The 15,795-nt window shown below is 40.0% G+C and overlaps 3 protein-coding genes across 4 annotated transcripts; 2 read left to right on the plus strand and 1 right to left on the minus strand.

Annotated features, from left to right (window-relative positions):
- Window positions 1-418: 418 nt before the first annotated feature.
- LOC103412340 (large ribosomal subunit protein uL2x) lies at window positions 419-2,286 on the plus strand. Its single transcript, XM_008350920.4, has 2 exons — window positions 419-992; window positions 1,796-2,286. The coding sequence occupies exons 1-2, from the start codon at window positions 553-555 to the stop codon at window positions 2,133-2,135; spliced, it is 780 nt and encodes a 259-aa protein (XP_008349142.1). The 5' UTR covers window positions 419-552; the 3' UTR covers window positions 2,136-2,286.
- A 418-nt stretch (window positions 2,287-2,704) lies between these two features.
- Window positions 2,705-6,390, minus strand: LOC103446148 (pentatricopeptide repeat-containing protein At1g30610, chloroplastic). The gene is made up of 8 exons (XM_029110195.2): window positions 5,784-6,390; window positions 4,904-5,095; window positions 4,404-4,485; window positions 4,106-4,279; window positions 3,913-4,026; window positions 3,356-3,446; window positions 3,133-3,263; window positions 2,705-3,047 (listed from the first exon to the last, which is right to left on the minus strand). Exons 1-8 carry the CDS (start codon window positions 6,248-6,250, stop codon window positions 2,934-2,936), a joined length of 1,365 nt encoding a protein of 454 aa, XP_028966028.1. The 5' UTR covers window positions 6,251-6,390; the 3' UTR covers window positions 2,705-2,933.
- A 903-nt stretch (window positions 6,391-7,293) lies between these two features.
- LOC103446080 (protein CHUP1, chloroplastic-like) lies at window positions 7,294-10,795 on the plus strand. Of its 2 annotated transcripts, none has more exons than XM_029110194.2 (7): window positions 7,294-8,305; window positions 8,510-9,427; window positions 9,538-9,669; window positions 9,798-9,979; window positions 10,066-10,177; window positions 10,256-10,399; window positions 10,491-10,795. In XM_029110194.2, exons 1-7 carry the CDS (start codon window positions 7,529-7,531, stop codon window positions 10,569-10,571), a joined length of 2,346 nt encoding a protein of 781 aa, XP_028966027.1. In that variant the 5' UTR covers window positions 7,294-7,528; the 3' UTR covers window positions 10,572-10,795. The 2 variants fall into 2 exon arrangements, with proteins under 2 accessions (XP_028966027.1, XP_070662103.1); XM_070806002.1 differs by having other exon boundaries at window positions 7,297-8,305; window positions 10,256-10,406; window positions 10,498-10,795.
- Window positions 10,796-15,795: the final 5,000 nt, after the last annotated feature.

Genomic DNA, 15,795 nt, shown 5'->3' on the forward strand with positions numbered 1-15,795 from the left:
TCGTTGAGAATGATTTTGATGTAGTCCAGACCTAATGGAAATTTTAACGGGTTCATGAGGAAAAAGCTTTTTCCTCATGAACTAAGAAATGCAAAATGAATCTTACTCTATTGTCAATAGACTCATTCTCCCATGTGCATTATTTTACAACTATAAATGATTGAAATTCAACTAAATATTGTTTACACATCACAACTGTTCATCCGTGAAAAAAAATGTGCAGAGAAAATCCCTTTTTAAATGAAAACTAACGAAAAGTCCATAAAAATATTAAGTTTTAATGAAAAATGACAAATAAAGGTGTAGTGAATGGTACCAGAAAAAGGTAAAAATGTGATTTTTCGTTAAAAATAAACAGTAGCGGGAGTGTTTCGTTAAAACTCTAAATTTCTAATCGTTGATAGGAGGAAGGGAAAGGACCAGGGCCCAATTATTTCACATTGTTGGGCTTGGACCAAAAAAGAAAATTTCCATTTTGGGCTTTACTCAGGACTCGTGGTATAAAAGCAAATAAATGCTAGGGTTTCTGCATTTCGCAGCCGAGTAGGAGCAATGGGGAGAGTCATCAGAGCTCAGCGTAAGGGTGCCGGCTCCGTCTTCAAGTCCCACACCCACCACCGCAAGGGGCCGGCGCGCTTCCGGAGCCTCGACTTCGGCGAGCGCAACGGCTACCTCAAGGGCGTCGTCACCGAGATCATCCACGACCCCGGACGCGGTGCCCCGTTGGCCCGCGTCAGCTTCCGCCACCCCTTCCGTTACAAGAAGCAGAACGAGCTCTTCGTCGCCGCTGAGGGAATCTACACCGGCCAGTTCATTTACTGCGGGAAGAAGGCCAACTTGGTGGTCGGAAATGTGTTGCCTCTCAGATCGATCCCGGAGGGAGCCGTCGTCTGCAACGTCGAGCACCATGTCGGCGACCGTGGAACCCTAGCTAGGGCTTCTGGTGATTACGCCGTTGTTATCAGCCACAACCCTGATAACGATACTTCCAGGTCCATTTCTCGCTTTGTTAATTTCGTTTTTCGATTTATTCATATGTGAATAATTGGATTTGCATCTACGGGTATAGGTATCTAATTTGATTCAATGAGAACTGTTATCCCTTAATACTTTGCATTTACGGGTTACATGTTAGCTGTTATTGTGTGGTAGATGGTAGGTTTTTAGGGTCATTCGTTGAACATGTTTTTCATGAAGAACTGTAGAAAAATGGCTGGTATTTTTTCCTGAAACTAGAAGCCATTATTTGACCCTATTATTTACAGGGAACTTTAACGAAAAGCTTCCGGAAGCATTCAATTTAACCAAAAATCATATTTTTACGTTAAAAAATCAATCATGGTACTTTATTTTGTCCTTATCGATTGTCTTTATCGTTAAAACTCAAAGTTTTCAAGTCATTTTCATTAGTTTTTCTTTGTTTATACGATTGTCAAAATACCGAAAAACGAGTCGGGTTCGAAGGTTGTTGTTCACATTATTAACTTATCGAGTATGATGTCCTTATTCCTTTATTTGGCTTTCATTCAGAACTAGTTGGGGATTGATTAGTTTTAAGAATGCGTTATCCGTAGTTGGTCTCATTTTTCAGAAGATTGTGAATTGAGAAATGTTTTCTGTCCATAACGCAAGCTGGTTAAATATGATTTCCAAAATTTCTGTTGTTTTGATTTGTCTTGCGCTTGTCGTTTGCTCTTATAGAAATATTTTGCCTTTCTAATTGTAAAAGTTGAAATTCTGTATGGTGTTTAGGACACGAGTTAACAGTTGTGTGTTTGTATTGGTTCTAAACCAGGATCAAACTTCCGTCTGGAGCCAAGAAGATTGTTCCAAGTGGGTGCCGTGCTATGATTGGGCAGGTTGCAGGAGGAGGAAGAACAGAAAAGCCAATGCTCAAGGCTGGTAATGCTTACCACAAGTTCAGAGTGAAGAGGAACTGCTGGCCCAAGGTTCGTGGTGTGGCTATGAACCCAGTCGAGCATCCTCACGGAGGAGGTAACCACCAGCATATTGGACACGCTAGCACTGTCAGGCGTGACGCTCCTCCCGGGCAGAAGGTTGGTCTCATTGCCGCCAGGAGGACGGGTCGTCTCAGAGGACAAGCTGCTGCAAACATCTCTAAGGCAGACAAGTGAAGAGGCTTTTAAGGGATTTATGTTTTCTTTGTTTCCTAAGTTTGCTGTTTCGGAACTGTTTTAATTTACATTCAGTACTAGATTGGTGCATTTTTGTTCGGTCTGAACCTTTTATGCTTTGATCAATGTATCATGGTTGTAACAGTCAAAACCTTTTCATGTTGTCATATGGTTCTTGTTCTGTCCGCTGAAGTTCCAGTTGTACGTACAGTTTCACGTTCAGACCCCCGCAGTTTCCGTTAGACGGGTTGTATCAAGTTCTCCGCAAGCTGCCATAACCTGCATTTTCTTTGAGAATGCCTGAAGTTCGCCGAGATTTTGATTGGTAATACAGGAGAGAGCAGCGGCATAGTCATCTTTCTCTAGCGTTGTGCAAAACCTTCCCTTGACGAGAGGCGGAGGTGGAATCCGGTCTGCCTCGGTCAAGTGCATCCAGGTTACGTCCAGTAGCTCAACCTGTAACATTCACTCCGTACACATTGGACATTTTCAGACAAGTGACAACTATATTCCGAGAGTTGGAACGGAAGTATAAAAAGAAAGAAATGATACCTTTCCGGCCTTGCAAGCGTCCAGTATCATCCGAGGATGGCGTTTAGCATCGAAGTGAAACACGTGGTGTAACATCCTTTTGTAAACATACTCAAAATCATCCCACCTCTTTTCTGTGACGCAGGTGTCGAACAAAGTGTTGAAAGTGTAGCTATCTGGTATTATCCGAATCTTATAATCGGATATGCTTCAGGAACAGATCTCTCGCTTTTTCAAACATTCCGTGGTCCAAGTAAGCCTTCAGCATTATGTTGCAAGTAACGAGATTTGGGGAGCAAAAGTTCTCCATTTGTTTGAAAACATATGCCGCATTTTCAACGAGAAGGAATGATGGAATAAGCGATCCAACTGTAATGCATGCTGAAGTGCCAAACCAAAATAAATACTAAAAATAGAAAATGGGAATAAATTTCACTCATGTAATGAAAAAGACAGCTCAAATTACCTGCATTAGAGCTTCTTGGCACCTTCCAGCACTACAAAGGCATCGAGCAAAGTCATAATAGAGAGCCGCATAACCTACTATCCCTCGTCTTTCCATGTTGTGAACAACCGATACAGCCTCATCTATTTTACCTTCTCTCCAAGGAGTGTTCACAACCGTCAATATTATCCATCTACAACGGAATATGAGGTGAGACACTAGTCCAGTAGAAATTGTAACATACCTCTGTAAGTTAAAGCGTTTGGTATAGAAATCTTCTGCACTTTCTTGAAAAACTCGTGAACCAAGTTGTACTTGCCACATGCTAACATCAACTGATTTATTAAAAACGATTTCAGGTATGCATAATTCGAAAGAGATATTCAGGGTAATTTAGCATCCTAGTACCAGGCTCATAAATCTCATAAAATCAAACAGATATGCTTCATGAAAATCGTTGTCCAGCTTGTGTCAGTTAAATGATTTATGGATAAGCCTAGACTGGCCCAAAAAGTTGCACGTAAGAAGCTCCACAGAGAGAGAATGGGCAGAAAGCTATATAAAAATGATTGAGGGGGCTATTAATTAAATTTACTTAATTCAACAAAGTTGTACCCTGTTTCATTGACTGCTGAAAATCAAACAGGATATCTACATCAATACCTAAAAACAAGCACACACATGACAAACTAAATTCGTTATCACTGACTTAATGACAAAAGACAATGCATGAGAACTAAACAGTACAGGCTTAGGAGATATTCAATGGACCGGAAGAAAGAAACTTAGGGCAACTTATACCTCCATGACAAGTCCATAAGTTGTAGCGGCAGGCTGTAGGCCTTGTTGCTTTAACTGCTGCAAAACCCAAAATGCTCCTTCCCATTGTTTGCGCTGAACACAAGCATTCAATACCTGCATTTGCAATACATTACACCCATGTATATAGAACTCACACTCATGTTTACATCAATTATCACCAAGTTCTACTTACTGCATGGAAGACAACAAGATCCAGCCGAGGATCTGCTCCTGTTTTGAACTTCTTCTTTGGAGGAGATCTCATAGTATCAATCACATCAAAAAGTGCCCTCTTATGTCCCGCTTGTCCAAGAGTTACAGAAATAGAATGATAAGCTACCAAGTCAGGATACGAGGACATTTGTTCCTGGACAGTAAAGAAAAAAGAAAAGATAACATTGGTTGGTCAAAGTACTCTTCTTCCTTTTAACTACAAGTGTGTTTTATGAGCATGAAGCATACTGTAGAAAATAACAATTTATGTGAAATACCAGCATTGCATGAAATATATTAAGTTCCTCCACAGGTCTCCTTGCCTTTCCAAGTACATCAAGTGCAGTTGTGTATATGTATCTGAATTTCAAAAGGGGAAATGCTTCAAATTTCTCTCAGATACAATGATTAGTGATAACAATCTTAGATGGTTGTTCAACAAGATAATTAATTGTCATGTGAAATCTAATAGAGTAGTAACAACTAGCAGGAACCACTTGATTTCTAATTTTATATTACAAGATAAACAATCGCAAGCAGCGTAGTCTAATAAGGTAAATGAGATTACTCTTCGAAAACTCTTATTTTGTACCATCCACTAATTGTGACAATTTCTTAAAAGAAACTGTGTTGTAACACTACGATTCAAGCCCACCTAAATGCTGGAATGCTGAAAGGGAGTCTAAAGCTTCATGATATTCATCATTTGCCATAGTTTGCTAAGGAGTGTATGCCAATCTTTATACTTAATGCTCTAATATTTTCTCAGGGAAAGTACCTGAGCTTGTGGGATTTGAAACGTTCACGCATTTGAAGCCACTCAATGACTAGTAATACCCGTCTCCAGTTTCCTAGTTTTCCCAATAGCTGGATAACTCTCAATATTGAATGATCTGTGAATCTGATTTGTGCACTTCGCATCATCTTTGAAAACATCCACTCAGGCATGTCGATGTCTGCACCATTCAGCCTGTTAAAATAATTACTCAACATTAATGAGATCACGAGAATTCATAAGTGCAATACATTAACACGGAGATATTAAGTTTGGTAAATCACAAGAGGGAAATAGAGAAAAATCCAGAAAAAAGGAGCAAATTTGCCTATCCTCAACAACAAAATCTTTTTAGCACATGACTGTCCCCCTCCCAAGTCGTTATAACAGGAAAGAAACACTTTATAAACTCACAATGATCGTTCAGCAACCCAGTTTACAATTGGAATTAAGTATAGAGTCAAGCGTAAACTACAACTACACGACTATCATGTTGCATAAACTCCAGCTAGGAAACAGTATATTAAATATTTTTTTCTGCGTGGATTGATGAACTAAAAATTATACAAAACATAATACAGATGGCTATAGAAGGCCAAACTTAGCTTGACTTCCATGATGCTTTATACAAAGAAAACGGTAATATAGCCAGTATGACATACTGAACAACTCACTCATACGCCATACCGCCAATACATTTAAACCATTTGGTCCACTGAAGTACAAGGAATTGTAAACGCCTAAAATCAATAATGTCAGTCTTTTTTTCTAAAAAGAAAATAAGTAACACTAAACTTGTCATCAATAATTGTAAAGCCAATTTCATCAATCAAAAATGTAATTCTTCGAATATAAGAAGAGGAAAAAGGCATAGAGAGCATACCACTCTGCTAGCTTCTGGATTCTCTGCTCTATTTCCATATGTGAAACTCGTGGCTTATCCATAATATCACCGAACTCATCAAAACTCTGAAATGCTGCTCTTTCAACCTCCAAACTATTGTCATTAAATCTGTTAGGGAAATCCCTACCACTCTTAGTTACACTTCTAGGAACAAGACCTCTATCAGTGGCTTTCTCCGCATTGATGTGGTTCGTCACAACTCCATCTTCATTTCTAACACCAAATTTGCTTCTTTCAATGGCATTATCCATTGACTTGTAAACTCTCGGGCCATCTTTTGCATTTTGTGTCATTGTACTTCTACTTCTTCTTCTAGCATACCAGCAACTCTCAGACCATCCTTTTGCATTTTTTGCCATTGTACTTTTACTTTTGACGTCCAATTGCGGTTCTACCCTACCAGTATATTTTGACCTTCTTCCATCTCTTGTCTCTCCCCTCATCATCTTCTTTTCCTTCTCATCCTTGTTGCTCTGTCTGTTATCACATTCATCCTCAAACCCTCGTTGCCCTTCGCTTTATTCTGCAATTCTGTTTCTATTTCCAAGCGACTCATACCGATTCTCAACTTTTGACGCCTTCTCTCGATTCAAATTCCCTTCAGGCTCCCCCAATTTTGCATCCTTTCCACTACCCTCAGACAACAGTCTCGTGGAAACACCTCTACTCCTCGAATTATGCTTCGAATTCTCTTCTTTCGATTTCTGCTGCTTATCTTTATCACTTCTAAGTCTAACAGTCCCCATAACCTTCAAGTACTGATCAAATGACGGCTTAAATTCAAATTCTATCTCCAAAATTTCAGACCCTTCCTTCGACACAGCACTAATAAAAGTTCTAGAATTTACAAAATTAATACCAAAAACCCGATTCTTCCTCACATTCTTCTCATATAATCTAACACCGAAAACAGGTCTCCGAAAAATCGAAAACCCAGATGAAGGAAACGGCTCTGGGGAACAATTCGTGACAAAAATCCCATTACTCTGAAAATTGGAGACACCCAGTTGAGCATTTGCCATAACCAACTCCACCATTTTTCAATTCATCCAACAAATTTCACATACTATCGTTTAAAGTTTGAAACTTTCCTACCCACATGCTGAGCTACTGAGTGAAAAAATTACAGAAAATACATAGAGAAGAGAAAAGAATGGAATTACAGAGGAGACAAAGTACGAACTTGAAATTGAAGAAGCAGAAGAGCGACGAGGAGTCGCTCCAACGACAGCAGTCGGAGAAGAAGCTGAATGTCGTTGGAGATACCCATTGGAAACCCGGGAATATCAACGAATATTGGTCGAAAATGAAGAGAATATTGGGCCGGGTATAGGCCCAATAAGTGGTCCAGAGCCTGATTTATATTTAAATGATGGAAATTACAATAAAGCCCTAAATGTGGGGCCTCCGAGGCACAGAATACGACCGTTGGCCACGTAGCTCTTGAACCCCGGAGAGGCATTCAAATTTCAAAAATCTAAAAGTCGGGACAAATAAAGAGAGCGAGCTGCCACTTTTCTCTCTCGCATTGGCTCTCAGCTGGTCTTGGAGTAAGAGCTTTCAATTTTCAAGCTTTTATATCTTCCTTTTGGAACAAAAGATTTGAACTTTATCACCCCAGTTCATCATTTCCACTAGATTTTTGGTCGATTTTTGGAGCGTCCCATGCTCCAATTGAGTGCCAATTTTCAGACATTTTTCTGTACAAGTTTTGGTTTTTCACAATGAGAGAAGAGAACCAATCGGAAACCAGAGCACGATCGGTCAAATTTTCCGACCAAAACCAGGTTCCGAAGTGTTCGAATGCGAAGGGCAGCAGCAATTCTTCAAGATTGAGGTCTGCTTCCTCATGGGGTTCTCACATTGTCAAAGGGCTTGCAGGGGACAAGAAGACCAAGGCGCAGCCCGCAGTCACGAGCAAGAAACCGCCGCTAACGGGGTCTGATTTGGCGAACCAGAAGATGCCTTTGGCGCCGGCTCAGTCGCGCGTCAAGCGCTCGCTGATTGGCGATTTGGCGTGCTCTGTGAATGCCAATCAGGTTCATCCTCAGATGTATCCGACTCACCGGAGGCAGTCGTCCCGGGACTTGTTTATTGAGCTTGATCATTTGAGGAACTTGCTTCGGGAGTCCAAGGAGAGGGAGTGTCAGTTGCAGGCTGAGTTATCGGAGTGTAAGCGAAACCCGAGGGTTTTGGAGCTTGAGAGGGAGCTTGAGGTGAAAAGGAGCGCGCTTGATGATTTGGCTCGAAAAGTTGAGCTGCTGGAAGAAGAGAAAACTAGTCTCTCTGAGCAATTGACATCGATTTCGGAGAGGAGTGAGGAAGTGATATCGAAAAGGGAAGAACACGAAAGCTCGGCCACATCAGCATCAGGGAGTGTGGAAATGGAGGTTTTAGAGTTGAGGCGTCTGAACAAGGAGCTGCAGCTGCAGAAGAGAAATCTTGCTTGCAAACTTTCTTCTGTGACATCCCAGTTGGCTTCTCTGGCAAAGGCTTCTGAGGTAGAATCAACTTCTATGGAAGCACTTCTACTAGAAGTACTTTTATTATAAACATGTATAAACTTTTATCAAAAAAGTACAAAGCGCTTGGAGTTTCTCGTTTTATCTTTAGCAACCAAACACATTAATTGATTTTGTTTTCATTAATTTTACCGCTTTAGCTTTGTTTGCTTACTGCAATTTTGTTGTATTGGTTATCATCAGAGTGACATCGTTGAGAAGATCAAGGCTGAGGCATACGTGCTAAGGCATACGAACGAAGATTTGTGCAAACAAGTTGAAGGTTTACAAATGAGTAGGTTGAATGAGGTTGAGGAGCTAGCCTACCTGAGGTGGGTGAATTCATGTTTACGAAATGAGTTGCAGAACTCATCATCCACCACAAATTCTGATAAGACATTAAGCCCCGCCTCGATTGAAAGGAGTGGTAAATCTGATGGAGCACTGTCATCTAGAAGCAGCAAGTACTTAGAATACAATGGTGGAAAGAGATTGAATCTGATAAAGAAACTAAAGAACTGGCCTATAGCTGACGACGATTTGCCTAACTTAGAAAGCTCAGACGAGGAAGCAAGAAGTCCGAAAAGAAGACACTCAATAAGTGGATCAAGATTCTGTGCAGAAGACTTGGTGCAGACGAATAAGAGAAGGCAGTCTGATGGTTTTATGTGTATCCAAGAAATGGAGAAAGATACAGAACCAGTAGTTTCTCAAGAATATGATTTGGATATGCTTCATGGATCACAGTTCTTCGGAAATTGTCACGAAATTAACAAACTTCCATCTTGCTTAGATGTTGAGAAAAGGGCCTTGAGAATTCCTAATCCCCCTCCAAGGCCTTCATGTTCCATATCTAGTGGAACCAAAGTGGATGGTGCTGCCCAAGTTGCACCACCACCACCCCCACCACCCCCACCACCTCCTCCCAAGTTTGCGGCGAAGCCTAGCACCACAGGAGTGGTACAAAGAGCCCCACAAGTCGTCGAGTTTTATCATTCACTGATGAAGAGAGATTCTAGGAAGGATTCTTCAAATGGTGGAGTTAGTGATGGCCCAGATGTTGCAAATGTTCGCAGTAGCATGATCGGAGAAATTGAGAACCGATCATCACACTTGCTTGCTGTAAGTGCTCACTTGCCCAGTTATTTATAATATTTGTCTGCTTCAACTTCATTTCTTTTGAAGTACTAGAGCAAAATCCTTATTGCTTGTAATAACCATTTCCTTTGCAGATAAAGGCAGATGTTGAGACTCAAGGGGAATTCGTGAATTCGTTGATAAGAGAAGTGAACAATGCAGTTTATCAAAACATTGACGATGTTGTGGCCTTTGTGAAGTGGCTCGATGACGAACTTTGCTTTCTTGTAAGTTTGATCTCTCTCATGCCCAGAGTAACCATTTTACTATAACTGAGTGTGCAAAATAACTTCACTCACATATCTCTTTGATAAAGTACTTGATGTGTGAGATGCTAATTCCTTCCCTTGAAAAGGTTGATGAGAGGGCAGTCCTAAAGCACTTTGAATGGCCGGAAAAGAAAGCCGACACACTACGAGAAGCAGCATTCGGCTATAGAGATCTCAAGAAACTGGAGTCTGAAGTGTCTTCTTACAAGGATGACATCAGACTACCTTGTGATATTGCACTAAAGAAAATGGTTTCCTTGTCTGAGAAGTAAGAACCTTCATGGCTCTTTTCATAAGACGATCCATCTTTTTCCTAGTAATTAAACTTACCAAGTGTTTCCTTACCTCTCACAGGATGGAACGTACCGTTTATAACCTTTTCCGGACAAGAGAATCGTTGATGCGTAATTGCAAGGACTTCAAAATCCCCACAGATTGGATGCTTGACAATGGAATTTTAAGCAAGGTAGACTTTGATATTCTCTATGAACGAATAGCAGACGCCTTTGTGCATCACATATCTGATTCGATGCCCGTCTTGCAGATTAAGTTTGGCTCAGTCAAGTTGGCAAAGATGTACATGACAAGGGTGGCTATGGAGCTTCAGTCGAAGGCAGCAGCGGAGAAAGATCCTGCAATGGATTACATGCTGCTTCAGGGAGTGAGATTTGCTTTCAGAATTCATCAGGTTAGCAGTGCAAGAACGAAAAAAGATACCCAGAATTTTATTTCTGTATCAAGTTTAGATGATTGAGATATGTTTCTTGCTTGATATGCAGTTTGCAGGGGGGTTTGATGCAGACACGATGCACGCGTTCGAAGAACTTCGCTACCTTGCTCATCTTCTCAACAAAAAGTAAAGAGGCAAAAGGTGGTGAAAGGCTGAAAGCTTTATGGAAAAGTTTTGGCTAACCATCTCAGTAAGCTTCATACGGGAAAATGTATACCTTCCGTAGGAAGCATTCTGGGCAAGACAGCATAATTCGGCTGTAGTTTTTGTGTGACAAAAAATGTATACACTATGTACTGCAACGACTTCTTGTAAGTTGTACGATAAGAATCATACAAGTTATTCAGAATTTCATACTGATCTCTCAAAAAAAAAAAAACTTATTTTTAAGTACTTGCTGGGAGCCCTTGGGGGGCGTTTGTTTGCCCTCACTAAGTGGGACTGGACTAGACTGGACTAGCTGTTAGTCCAATACCGTGTTTGTTCCATGCTGGGACTAACATTAAGGGGGCGTTTGTTTGCTCTCACTAAGTGGGACTGGACTGGACAGGACTAGCTGTTAGTCCAATACCGTGTTTGTTCCATGCTGGGACTAACATTAAGGGCACGTTTGTTTGACAGGATTAAGAGGGCTTGGACTGGACTAAACTATAGTCCAACGTTTGGTGTGCATCCGGATTAGCTTTAATGAGCTTAACCCGGACTCGCTTGGACTAAGTACCTCTTTAGCCGTTCTTAACTAGCAACCCCAAAATTGGGCGGATTCGTAAGCCAGAGCAAACCGAGAGATTTTCTGCGTCTTCCCTTCGTCCTGTCTTCCCTTTGTCCTCATCTCTACGTTCCCTCAACGTCGTCCTTGTCGTGCTCTCTCATCTTCGTCCTCCTCACCCTCATCTCTGCGTCTTCCGATCTCTGCATCTGCTCGCCCTCATCTGAGTTGTATGGTAAACTTCGATTCTTCTATTAATTTCATGTATTTGTGTTGCAGATGGTAATTTTACTGAGCTTTATTTGATTTTGTTGTTTTGGGTTTGATAATTTTTGAATCATAGAGATCTGCACTTGAATAAATTAGGGTTTTGATATTTAGGTGAAATTGAAATTAGAATTTGGGCTTTTCATAAGATGAGATGGAACTTGGGAATTTAGGATGTCAAAGTTGTAAAACTTGGAAGTCCTACCCACATGTTGTTTTCCATTTTTAAAAATTGGGGTTTCAACAATGAGAGTACTATGTGCGTGTGTGTGTCTGTGTGTGTGTGTGTGTGTGTTAGTGTACTCTGTGTGTGTGTGTGTGTGTGTGTGTGTGTGTGTAATTTATGTGTATGTCATTACCAAAAATCCTCGTCTCCAAGCATACTCTCTTCAAACACCTCTTTCACTGTATGTTTCTATCTGCCAGATTAGGATAAATTGATGAGTTAGTGCATAAGAGTTTCCTCTTCTCGATTTAGTGTTAAAGTCATGTCATTCACTAGAAGGCCTTTCACTGCCAAATTAGGTGAATCGAACATAACTGGGCATAGTTGTTTTGGTATGCTTTAGCTCATATCGAAACATTTGCGTTTCTTTAGCTTAACTTTTCTGGATGATGAGGTCAATTATTCTATTTGCATATTCTAATGTCACTGAGCATGGATAACTTGATTGTGCATTTCTCTTTTCTCTTAAGTTTTTGTTTTCATTTTTTTAATTCTTGTTTCATTTTGTTTCTTTATAACTTTCTTGGTCCTGGGATATATGTTGATTGAGTACAACGAATGTCCAACGTTAATTAGCTGTTCAGGTATTTGGCATATAGGTTATTTTGTTCAAGAAATTTAACATTTAGCTATTGGCGGGTGAGATGGAACTTTTGGGTCTTACTATCCTCTGTGTGTGTGTGTGTGTTTGTGTGTTTGTGTGTACTCATTAACGTGGGGGGGAGGGGGTGTGTGTTTGTGTACTGTGTGTGTGTGTGTGTAATTTCTGTGTGTGCGTGTGTGTGTTTGTGTGTACTCATTAACGTGGGGGGGGGGTGTGTGTGTGTGTGTGTGTTTGTGTACTCTGTGTGTGTGTTGATCGGATCATATTTATATATATATTTACTTCGAATTCACTCGTCTTTTCTTAGTTAGTTCCTTATATTTTTGAGCTATTTACGTTATTTTTGTGTTTATAGGATTTGTTATGCAAAGAAAATAAAAATAGCACAAATGAGTTTTAAAAAGAAAAAGCTACTTGAGAGCCACGCCCTTTTTGCATTTTAACATAAGTCTTAATTTAGAAGATTGCGTGTATTAACAAATGTAGTTTGCATATTATTGTGGTCATAGTCTTCTCTTTTTGGTAAGTAAGATATTTGCGTCTTCTTGCCCTCTCTATTTGAAGTTGTGTTTTGGTCCTCCAAATCTTTCGTGCATTAGTAAGGATTTATATGAATGTCATGTTGTAATTTTACCTCCATCATGGCATATTTGAATTATTGCTAGAAATATTCACTGCTTCTATAAGGTGTTTAAAGTTCATTTTGGCAAGTAGGAGCCTATTTCTCATGTATTGCACATTAAACTGCCAGAAAGAAGGAATAAAAAATTAAAAGGAGAAAACAAGTGGAGACTCACGGATTGGACAGCAAGAGAACACAGGAGAAGTGGGCTGTCTTGGCAAATGGAGAACATGTCAGAAAAGAAAATGGGATTGAATAAAAAATAAAAGGAGGCGCGGGGAGAGAAGTGAAGCCAGAGAGAAGCAGCGTGCGGAAAAATAAAAGAGGGGACAGCACGGTGAGATGGTGGACAGCAGAAAAAGAAGAATAAAACCGACAGAGAGAAGTGGACAGAGGGGGGACGGTGAAAGAATCCAAGGGAGAGAAAGTGAGAAAGAAAAGGAGCTGCTTTGGCAGCTGGAGGAGGGGAGAGACGGACAGAAAAGAGGAGATTAGCAACGAGAGGGAGAGAACCGAGAGCGGGGGGGTGGTTTAGCTGCCCTTGCAGCTTTGAAAAACACGTGCAGCAGGGGACGCGAGAAACAGAGAGCAGGAAGGGGCGCTGCCTTGGGCAGCGTAACCAAGTCAGAGGGGAGAGTGAGGACCGAGAGACGTGCAGGAGAGTTGGAGAGGGAGTGCGAATAAGGGAAGGCAGCGTGGATTGGTGAGGAGAGTGAGGTCAGTAGAGAGAGCAAGGTCAGACAAGGAGAGGGCGCCAGCGAGGCGCAATCCACATGGGCAGAAGACTAGAGGCACGGGCAGACTGGCACTGAAGCACTCTCCTCTTTCGGTTTAATCTTTCCAAACTTCTATTTTATTTTTGTTTTAATAATGTGTAATTAAATTTATTTTGGCTAGAGGTTAATTCAAAGCCATGAATATATTTGTAATATGAATTGATTACCTTCGGTTGTGATTTCATAAGTTGTGATTTCAATTTACTTATCCGTTCGTATAAAAACTGATTTGTGTATGTTGGTTGAGAGTGCACGCTTAATTTACATGCATGAATTTGATGCTAGAATATAAGTGAATTTCACCTAATCGTTATGAACTTATATTCACAAGTAGTGAAGGTTGTTATCCACAATCGTGTTAAGTGAATTCTTGGCAAGAGTATCATGCTTTTCATAGTTACGAATGCCTCGTCAATGCTTATAGTTTTCACAAAGTTTAATGATCTTTGATTGTATCTCTATTGTGCTTTTCACGTAGGGGACTTTTGAAGAATGTTTTGAATTGTTGTATGCGTTTTCCCGTCCAATTCAATAACTTAAGGAAAACTTGAAGATTAAAAAAGTGCTGTTCACGGTTAATCTGGAGTATTGAAATTTACAATTTATTAAAAGAACAACTGGAAATCATTTTGTATGCAAGTATAACATGTGTGGAGAAGAACCCTCTAGCCAGTCCGTCATTTATCATTTTACCTTAATTTTATGTTTTTGTCAATTCTGTAATTTAGTTAAGTTTAATTTACTTTTCATCAAAACCAAACACCCATCCATTATTAAATTATATTATTTAGTTAGTTTTCTTTATTGTTAGTCTTTTAATTTAATTTCCGTCCATTTCAGTTCCTAGTGTTTAATTTAATTGTTTTCATTATTTTGAGTCATTTTAAGTGTGTTTCGAGTTATTAGAGTTTTTAGCCTAATTTTGTGTCCTTGAGTCTTATTTAATATTTTTAAATTAATTTAGAATAGATTAGCAATCCCTCCTAATCCCCGGCCTAGAACGATACCCTACTTACATCTATACTACAATTGTCAAAAATAGGGTTTAATTTGTGTGTTTAGTTATTTTACGCATCAAATTTTGGCGCCGTTGCCGGGGATTAGTAACTTTGCTAATCCTTTTATTTTTGTTTTTGTTTATGTTTATATTGGTGTTTGTGTATTTTACTTTTGATATTTGATTTATTTTTCTTTCTTTGATTTTAGGCACAAATGGAGCTGAGGGAAATTTAAAGGAAAGATGCGTCCGGCTAAAGACGTTAAATCAAGCGCTTCTTGGGAGGCAACCCAAGCATTCAACGAAGGGAGACTTTGGAATCGCTAACCCAATCAGATTTGCATTTTTACACCCTTATCTTTACTGCTTTCATTTTGTTTTGTTTAGTTAGTTGTGTTATTTGTTTGATTTCTGTGAGTTTGTGTTATTTAGTTTAAGTATGGGGGAAGGTTAACCAAAGTCTTTCTACTTTAATTTACATAAAAAAAAAATAAAAATAAAAAATAAAAAAAAATGATATAATAAATATAAAAAAAAAAAAAGATAAAATTTAAAATTAATGATAAAAAAAAAAAAAAAATTACATAAAAATAAAAAAAAAATAAAAAAAAAAAAGTACAAATATTTTACAATGATGTAAACTAATAGTATTCATTGGTCGGGTGGTGCTTCAGTAGTAGGCGGGGCTTCAGCAGTCGGCGGGGCCACAGAAGGAGGAGGCAGCAGAGGTTGATCAGTTGGAGCTTCACTACGCGGTGCCGCTCCAGAAGACGAAGGCAGATGTTGTTGGAACAAACCCACAAACCTCCGATGATCAAGTAAAATTTGACCATCGGTGTCCTGCATCTGGTCAATCTTCCTCTTCATGCTGGTGGCATAGCTGTGTGCGAGCTTGTGCAATTCCTTATTCTCATGCTTGAGCCCTTTAATCTCTTGCTTGAGACTCTGTATTTCAGCCACCAAGGATTCAACGTGACGGGTTCGGGCATATAGGCGTTGGGCCATGTTGGATACGGAACCCGCACACTGCACACTGAGAGCCAGAGACTCCTTGACCGCCAATTCATCAGACCGCCTTGCGAGCAGTCTGTTATCTCTGGGAGTGACAAGGTTTCGGGCCACCACCGCAGCGGTCATGTCATTTTTCATCATC

The sequence above is a fragment of the Malus domestica genome, chromosome 10 (genome assembly GCF_042453785.1).
Source record: "Malus domestica chromosome 10, GDT2T_hap1".
Taxonomy (NCBI): domain Eukaryota; kingdom Viridiplantae; phylum Streptophyta; class Magnoliopsida; order Rosales; family Rosaceae; genus Malus; species Malus domestica.

What these genes read in the sequence shown, in the direction of transcription:
- LOC103412340 (XM_008350920.4), top strand. Translation starts at nt 553, where the DNA reads ATGGGGAGAGTCATCAGAGCTCAGCGTAAGGGTGCCGGCTCCGTCTTC. An exon ending in CCTGATAACGATACTTCCAG is followed by an intron (nt 993 to 1,795) that starts GTCCATTTCTCG and finishes GTTCTAAACCAG; the next exon opens with GATCAAACTTCCGTCTGGAG.
- LOC103446148 (XM_029110195.2), bottom strand. Translation starts at nt 6,250, where the DNA reads ATGATGAGGGGAGAGACAAGAGATGGAAGAAGGTCAAAATATACTGGT. An exon ending in ATCTTGTTGTCTTCCATGCA is followed by an intron (nt 4,027 to 4,105) that starts GTAAGTAGAACT and finishes TTGCAAATGCAG; the next exon opens with GTATTGAATGCTTGTGTTCA. An exon ending in GCCAAGAAGCTCTAATGCAG is followed by an intron (nt 3,048 to 3,132) that starts GTAATTTGAGCT and finishes TTGGCACTTCAG; the next exon opens with CATGCATTACAGTTGGATCG.
- LOC103446080 (XM_029110194.2), top strand. Translation starts at nt 7,529, where the DNA reads ATGAGAGAAGAGAACCAATCGGAAACCAGAGCACGATCGGTCAAATTT. An exon ending in ATGGTTTCCTTGTCTGAGAA is followed by an intron (nt 9,980 to 10,065) that starts GTAAGAACCTTC and finishes TACCTCTCACAG; the next exon opens with GATGGAACGTACCGTTTATA. An exon ending in ACAATGGAATTTTAAGCAAG is followed by an intron (nt 10,178 to 10,255) that starts GTAGACTTTGAT and finishes CCCGTCTTGCAG; the next exon opens with ATTAAGTTTGGCTCAGTCAA.